Source organism: Haplochromis burtoni, unplaced genomic scaffold (assembly GCF_018398535.1).
Source record: "Haplochromis burtoni strain Fernald_Lab_line unplaced genomic scaffold, NCSU_Asbu1 Contig_950, whole genome shotgun sequence".
Taxonomy (NCBI): Eukaryota; Metazoa; Chordata; class Actinopteri; order Cichliformes; family Cichlidae; genus Haplochromis; species Haplochromis burtoni.
Window position 1 is genome coordinate 59,871 of NW_024583311.1, and position 8,758 is coordinate 68,628.

Here is an 8,758-nt window from a genome sequence, read left to right on the forward strand (position 1 = left end):
CTTGAAGGCCTGTGGTACATAGGAATGGGGTCTAAAAGACACATTGATGGTTTGGAGGAAGTAATTATTGAAGTTAACTCAGAAAGATCAATTGGAGAAAAAGAGTCTAACTTAACATCAATGGTACTAAGAGTAGCTGTAGATAATATTACATCTGTGGGATGATTATTGGTAATTTTTATTTGTGAAGAAGTTCATGAAGTCATTACTAGTTAACGTTAAAGGGATGGTTGGCTCAAAAGAGCTCTGACTTTTTGTCAGCCTGGCTAATATTTTATTATGGTGATTAGAGCATGCTCTAGGTATTAAAAATACTGATTTGAATCATATTTACGTAACTCGAATTTGTTAATGATGGAGTTTCATAGCGTTTTATGTTAGGACTCTTTACATTATACATGCCTCTCTTAGGCAGTATCCTTAGAAGGTATAGCGTACCTTTTTTATTAAAAAAAAATTCTGTCCATTAGGCAGATGAAGTGTAAGTTTATCAGTACAGGCAGTCTTAAACACTGTACTTAGGACTGCTGGGTTAGGACTGGTACACCCAGTCTCAGTTGATGTTATAGTTACTTGCATTACCAAAATGCAATGCTGCAGTGAGCAGCAACAAGTATTGTATAATATATTACTTCTTTTGAGTAAGGACCCCAACACTGGTCTTTAACATACAATATAAAGCACCTTGAAGTGAGAGTTATGATTCTGCCCTTTATAATTACCATTGAATTAAACTGAAAAACATTTAAAATCCTTCGCATGACTTTCTATCAACTTTTAGATTTCTTAATACATTGGAAGATAAATTATGAACTACTTGAATTTATGACTTAAAATGAGGGCTGTGGCCTACAACAATGGTCATCACTGTAGTACATGAATGAGTGCACAATAAATGGCATTCCGATTGGAAATAGTTGTACGTAATTTCTGCTTCCATGTTCACGAGGTAAAGTTCAATTATGATCATAGAATACAATAAGCATTAAGTAATGTATTGTATTCACTGCTGATGGAGTTGCATCAACTCCTTCATAAACCTCAAAATTTTAGTGGATTTATCTATGCAAAAGTGATCCATGCAGAGAGAACTGAGAAAATCACTGATAATCAGGATATATTAAAATGCTTCACCTGTCCAGAGTTGACAGCTGAATGCTGGGCAGAGCAAGTGAAGATCACCATGGTGACAAACTTGACCATCTCATCCATAGTGCTAAATTCTTGAGGAATTCCTGACAGAATAGGCAGAATAAATTATGAATTATGTCAACACAGAAATTAAATATAATATAATAAACAATGAACCACCTGTGGTTTCCTGTGAAAGAAATCCATACTGAAAAATTTCTTTAATCCAGTTCTGCAGTTCTGTGTCTTCTTGGACCTCAGCATCAGTCTTGTAGTAGAAGGCAAGTGTTGACTTCACCAACCTTTGGCCAAATGGAGACACATTCAAACATGTTCCTACTTCCATTGATGGTTTCCAAAACACATTATTTAAAAAGCTATAATGCATAACAGATAAAATAAATATAAAATATGTATGTTGGGTAATCAGGTTGTTAGTTTTTAACTGTTGCAAATCGGCAACGCCTGCCTCGAGAGGGTTAAAACCTAAAGAATTATGGATTTAATCAACTGCTCCCGTAACGGAACTGACATCCTCTTCTCGACAAAAAGCCTGGGCTCAGGAGAGCCCAATTGGCCTGCAGAGACGTTTGCTGTGTGATACTCTATGGCCGGTTGTGTTGTGTATTTAGCGACATTATCGATGGAGGACATTGAATGAGATCTACCAATTCGGAACCTCGATAACAGAGTTCTGGGTGATTGGATCTGGCTCGGACCTAGCTTATCGAAGAACAAGAAGCAGCTACAGCTGTTCAAAATCCCACCAGGCTGGCCGACACGATAGACGATGAGTGGAGCTGTACTCAGACTGTGTTTATTGAACGCATATGGGCAAGATCTTGGAGAAGCTCACGGCTCTGCAATAGGAATTGAGAGATTTAGTCACCAGTGACAGACATTAGACCAGCTCTAAAAACTGGATGCAGTTGTTCGCACTAAACACAAACAACCACCATCTTCACTCATGCGGCTATCCCACTGGCAACAGATAGAGACCTGCCAAGGTTGAAGTTGACTGGAACAACAAAATTCTTCACTAATAACTAATGGTGCAATGGATAAAGGTTGATCCGTAATCCGAACTGATCCCAATCCACAGTTCTGTACGCAGGTGATCCGAAGATTCGAAAAAGAAGGAAAAAAAGTGTATGGTTCACGTCGTCAGTCTGTCAAGTGATAATTATGGCCAGTGTTAGTGGTCCAAGTGGAGGAGCAGAGGAGTTTGCGGCATTTAAGCAGCCCTTTGCTGCCCAATCCGACTGGGCTAAAGCTATTACAAAAGCTACTGGAGTGTTTAGCTGCAGACGGGAGGCCGTATTCCCTTGTGCTAAACAAGGGGTTTAAACTATGACGAATGTGCTTGAGCCACGCTATGATATCCCGTTGCGCGTCCACTTCAGTGACAAGATTGTACCCAGGCATTTACGAGCAGGAAAAGTTTAAAATTATGGCTGAACTGTCACAGACATCTTCTGTTGCCCAACTACAAATGGGTGGACCTCCAGGTCAACGGAAAGCTACGTGACTGTGACCACTGATTATATCACAGCGGAGTGGTAGATACAAAGTCCTGTACTGCCTTGTATTGCACCTTAATTTGTTTTTATATAATTGCGTGGAATGAGTCTTGTGTTGAATGTTTTTAATAGGCAAAAAATATTTAACTAAGTTAATAAGAATTTTTTTTTAAAAATTCATTTTTTTCTTTTTTTTGCCGATCTGAAAATTGATCCGATCCGTGACTTGAAACCGTAATCCGATCCGAACCGTGAGATTTTTGATCTGTTGCACCACTACTAATAACAAGATTGTTGTCTGAACTTTCTGTCTGACCTTCAAGGCCACCTGGGTCCACTGGAGACTTGATCTTCTTTCTCCTTCTTTTTTTCTCTTTCTCTCACCCAAACCGATCGCAGCAGATGGCCGCCCCTCCCTGAGCCTGGTTCTGTGGGAGGTTTCTTCCTATTAAAAGGGAGTTTTTCCTTCCCACTGTCGCCAAAGTGCTTGCTCATAGGGGGTCATATGATTGTTGGGCTTTTCTCTGTATCTATTATTGTAGGGTCTGCTGTACAATATAAAGCATGGGGTGAACACGGGATACACTCACACACATACTCGTGTAACGGACACAGACACTGAGTTGTTTTTGTTTTGCTGTCCTTAAACTGCTCTCCTAGTGGAGGTGAGTCTGAGTAGAGTCCTTTTTTTCTCCTCCTGTCCCTGACGTTGTGAATTTTCACTGTTCTTTTTAAATGCTATCTATTCTGACCTGTCTCCGCAATGTGATGTTTGTGTAATATATGTATGGTCAGAAGGGTCAGTTTCACTGCAGGCAACTGCATGTCACAAATAAAGGCTTCATTCATTTATTCTTTCATTTAAAATAATAACTGGGAAGCCATCTGGAAGAATTTTGTTTTTGTTTCGGCAAGCATCTGAAAGTACATTACTAAATTTACCAGGGTGTGAAGAATGGCCTAGGTGAACTTCGAAATAAATTGAAGTTATTCTGTATGTTGTGTCAGACAAAGTGGTAATAGAACCTGTTGATGATTTCCCAAAGCTGGAGTCCATCATCCCTGTAGTAGAAGTTTGGCACATCTTTCAGTCCACGTTCCTCAATATCATCTGGGATACAGAGGGAGCTGTAGGTCAGTGAGGTCAGTGATCTTCTCAGGATTGTGAGGGCACCCTCTCCACCAGAAGATGTAAACTAGGAAACAGTCAAATCTTAGTGGCAAAAAAATACATGTTGGTCAAAAAGAACATTTGTTTGTCCTTTTTGTTTGTTTATACCTTAGCAAAAGTTCCTCCTTTAGATATCAGAAGCATCCGAGCTAAGAAGTTGATGTTCAAAGTGTAGCGAGTGTGAGGTATGAGAAGCTGAGGGAAACAGAGAAGTTCATTTGTAAGAAGACTACTTTTTCCTTTCTTGTCTGATGTTTTATATTCAAATGTTTAATTCTGCTGTATAACATATATGTAAATGGCTAACATCAAAGTCACAAGTTTTGTTGCTTTCTGTACCATTTACCATTGTGTTACATCTTCGAAACAATTAATCAACTTTACATACCTTGTACAGTGGATGCACCATGGGAAGGTTGCGGAGCAGTGACACTGCAAAAACCTCAGCCAGCAGATGAGTGCGCAGCAGATGAGCATTTAGTTCATAAAGGTTGAAGTTTGCACTTCTCACAAACGTCTTGGCCAACAACCAGTCGTACTCAGAATCACTAGGATAAAAAATTGGGTTGTCCTTTGTTGGTTTCTGCTTCAGCTGCAGGAGAAGGAATAAATGTGTTTTCTTACTTATACTACCTTTTTTTAATCATTACAAACTGCTAACCATCAAACACTTTTATAGATGTTGAGCAGACCAACTCAAACACAAACTGCAATGAAAAGCTTTATTTACTGTAAAAATAACGATTAAAGGCGCAGGAAAGAAACAGACCAAGGATCTTTGATAATCCAGGGAGACAGAGAAATGGCAGTTAGTGACTGGAAAGCACATGACTAGGAAAAGATTTGGATACTGAATGAAAGAATTTAAAGGTGAGTAGAGATTATTTGTCAAGTTAAAAAGGTCTTGTGTGAGGAGTTTGAGGAAAGGTGGCTGAGGCAGAGAGGAATAAAGGTAAGAGTAGTGGTGTGTGAGAGGCAGGTGTTCAGGTAAGCAGCATGCAGTGCAGGATTTACGGTGGCAGGACAGTCTGATGAAAGTGGAGAAGGGTTATGGCTGATATTCTTCTGAAAGATCCTGGGAAAACTGGCAAGCTGGAAGGAGGACTGCCGAAAAGCAAAAGTAGAAACTGCAGATTGACACTTTCCCAAAATTCAAGTCACAACAAAACCACCAGAGCAGAGACAACAATCAGGCGTAGGATATCTGCCTCGTTGCTACTTAAATACACTAGGTTGACAGAACCAAATGGCCCTAGTTGTGCCAGAGAAACCATGTACACCACAGTCACACCCAGCTGCCCAACTGTTCCTGAAAAGCAAAACAGAAAGCAGTAGGTAAACCCCATCCACGCTGGATCGTACCAGTCCTCCTTTTCCCTGGTTGGCAAATCAATGATTCTACGTCACAGAAAAGTCTGCCTTCGTATCCTCCGGCTGTGATGTAGGTGTTAAGGCATGGAGGGAACTGTGATTTCAGTCTCTTCGCCCTTGTAATGTAATTTATAGATAATTGAAAGGGGAGAGACCAGTAGCCGAGAGTCTTAGGGGTCATGTGGAGGAAGGAGCCACTGCTGTTTGTGTCAAAATATTACTAGGGAACTAAAGATAAATCTGCAGTTTCTAAGTCAGGTTTAAGGACCCAATTTGGGGCTGAAGGGATGGTGAATTGTAAGAAGTGTGACAAACAGAACGTGCTGATCAAAAACCCTGTGATGATGATGGTGGGGAGTAACTGGCAGTTACTTCCACAGGAGCCTCAAGGGCCAAACCTCCGTACTGAGTTGTTTCATAAGCTAACCCATACGGAAAAGAAATAGTAAAAACTTATATGTGATTTACTCATGAAAGTGGCCACTTTCATGAGTAAATCATTTAAGGCTTACATGATTTACTCATGAAAGTGGCCACTTTCTCAGTACTTTCATACATTGTTTTAGTAAGTATCCAAAACATACAAGTTTCATTATATAATTTTTCAAGGGATCTTATATCTGTTTTCACTCTTGTATGCTTTTCATACAAGTTTCACACAAGACAGATACAAACTTTATAAGATTTATATATATCTTTTCCATATGGGAACTGTCAATTAAATTCAGCACCAGAGTTTAAAATCACTTAAAAAGAAAGAGTGCCAGTGACAGGTTGTTGCATGTGGGGACCTTCGAGTCCAGAAGACACTGCTTACCAGTACCGCCACATTTAGAGGTTGGCACTTTCTTTAGGTTGAATGAGGCAGGTGGCCAAGAAAGGACAGACAGATCGCAATATGTGCAGAGTCACTCCACAAATCTCTGACATCTCCTTTGATGCCGGTCTTGTGTGACCCTGCTGCATTGGCTCCCATGCTACAAGCTAACAGATAAATCCCAATAGCTAAATTGACAAGATGAGAATTTTGAGAATCTTGTATGATCTTGTTGTGATTGTTTTAAGTTTCTGTCTGCTGTTTTTATCTTTGCTTTGTGTTGTTGGCGTTTTGTTCATATCTAAATATTAAGAGAAAGATCACATGTGACTCCTCATTAGGATAGGATTAGTGTAGGTGTATGAGATTTTAACTTCAGTTTGATATTGTTAGATGATATTCCTGAGTAGGGATGGGTATCGTTTAGGTTTTATCCGATATCGGTGCCAAACCGGTACTTTTGAAACGGTGCCGGTGCTTAAACGGTGCTCAAACCGGTGCTTAAAGAATGGAGAACACAAAATTGGTCCAAAAACCTCTCATGTTCAGCTGTTTTTTTTTGTAAAACGATAACAATGTTAGCCTTTTCTGCAGCTATGGGGCATATATGGTATCACTCTTGGCTGGAAGCAGTGCTTAAACAATGGAAAAAACACAAACTTTGTCCAAAAACCTCTCATGTTTAACTGTTTTCCACTTTTTCTTTGGTCATTTTAGCCTTTTTGGCCAGGGTGAAGGGAGTATCTGCCATCAAACAAGAAGTCAGCTGCATGTAACTACGACTGTGTTTGCTAGTTCACCTTATATGCATTAATTTAATAATGTGGTTAGCCTACTCAGCATAAATTACACACGAACAACATTAAGCTACTCACGCAGAGAAGAACGGCTGCTGCTGCCATTATCATCCATCATCATTTTTGCTACACTGGCAGGGCTAGGGGCCAGGACTCTCCTCTTCGGGTGCAGTAGATGCGCTCGGTGTGAGGTCTCGCAGCATGCTATCAAATACGGCGCATTTTTTGGCTTTAAAAAAAACGCTATGCGTCGCCAGGTGTTTCATCGGATTTGAGGTGTTACCTCCTTTGACAGTATCACAGTATCAGCTTAAAGCACTTGTTGCAGGCTGCTGAGTTTGCATATTTTGATGTGAAGTACAGCCAGACTTTTGACCGCTTGCCATCATTATATACCTGCTAGTCCAACTTCTGTAATCCTACAAACGCCACTGCTGTTTAGTTTTCTGTCTTCATTTATGTTGGGAGTGATAGCAGAGCTGTAACATTTTAATTTTTTCAGAAGTCTCTCAGTCAGAACATGGTGTATTATATTTAAATGGAAGCTAGCGAGCTAACTCCCTGCTAACTTCGACTTCAGTTAAATTTCATAAATAATTCAGTTTTCATGGATGCCTGGATGTTAAACTTAATCATTACACCTGGTAAAACAGCAACACTGATCATTTTATTAAAGATGAATCAATTTAGACAGTTTTTAAACTCTCAGTAATGCTGCAGAGATCTTTTGACTTAGGAACCTGCAGCGGAGTTTGGGCCCAGACGCGGCTAATGACGTCAGCCTTAAAGACCGGATAGACAATCAATAAGAGAATTGATAATGAATGGAATCCACGAGTGATATTGATATTGGAATTGGAATAAATTCTTATTAATTTCATTCCCTAGCTAAAGCTACTGAGAACTTTTTTCTGGCACAGACATTGGCAACAACAACAGGGATTGGTTTAGCAAGAGCTAATCTCTATGCAGAAGGAAAAAGATAAACAAAATCCGTATACAATAGATGCACATTGTCTAAAGCAATTTGAGTGCTCAGGTAGGCTTGAAAAGTGCTATATAAGAACCAGTTAATTTACATTATTAATGTCTGAGTTCTAAGCTCACCTGAATAGCAACTGGCATTAACTGATCAGCATTGTTTTTCCAAAGTAGGACAAGCGGGGCCATCAAGAACTGTTTGTTCCCATTGATGGTGTTTGACTCCACTTCATCCAAAATCTTGTAGTCACACAGGAAGATGTTACCCTTCTGTTTGAAATTTCAGAAGGAATGACAAATTATTTGACCCCATGCATTTAGTCTGGGTATTACAACTGCAAAGTAAAATTTGCCAATACAAATACCTCACCAACATACAAATAAGAGCAACCAGATATCAGTCAACTTTATTTAATAGAAATTTAAATTAAATAAACCTCCATTTCTTCTGCCAAATTATGCTGACCATCAGGGAAAACCGTTTCATCCGTGACAGATAAGTTATTGGGCAGTTGTGTACAGCGTTGGATCAAAATGGGATTGGTACCATTTAGAAACTGATAGCCAAAGAATGCATCTTCCTTCCAGTGTTTAGAGACGTATTCTAGAAATAAAACATAATTTTACTTCTCTGTGTTTAAAATGCTTTACAATCCTTCTTAACCACTGTTAATATCATAAAATTTGACCGCAGGCAAAAAACAGGAAAGTAAAATTCATCATGTCATGGACATAAATGCCAGAGTCCTAATAATATGACTTATTCTATGTTACTTTGTGTGCTATTATACATTATATAATATGGTCTAATGATTGTTCATTACCTGAAACCTGAGTTTTGTGGACATTTAATAGTTGTTTAATATCCTCTATACAATTAAACTTGTTAGACTGAAGCATTCCCATCAGTCCCAGCCTTCCCAGTCTAGAAAAAAACACAGTAGCTTTTTCAGATGATTAGAATCATATA

General features: G+C 39.2%; 1 protein-coding gene across 1 annotated transcript in view; it reads right to left on the reverse strand.

Annotated features, from left to right (window-relative positions):
* The window catches only part of LOC102295266 (polyunsaturated fatty acid lipoxygenase ALOX15B-like), a 47,775-nt gene that overhangs the window by 4,351 nt on the left and 34,666 nt on the right, over window positions 1–8,758 (reverse strand). The window contains exons 4-11 of the mRNA XM_042216180.1: window positions 8,613–8,713; window positions 8,226–8,392; window positions 7,915–8,058; window positions 4,211–4,414; window positions 3,931–4,017; window positions 3,678–3,847; window positions 1,312–1,433; window positions 1,135–1,235 (exon numbers count right to left, since the gene is read on the reverse strand). Of these exons, the coding sequence (XP_042072114.1) occupies window positions 1,135–1,235; window positions 1,312–1,433; window positions 3,678–3,847; window positions 3,931–4,017; window positions 4,211–4,414; window positions 7,915–8,058; window positions 8,226–8,392; window positions 8,613–8,713 (1,096 nt within the window). The remainder of the gene's footprint in view (window positions 1–1,134; window positions 1,236–1,311; window positions 1,434–3,677; window positions 3,848–3,930; window positions 4,018–4,210; window positions 4,415–7,914; window positions 8,059–8,225; window positions 8,393–8,612; window positions 8,714–8,758) is intronic.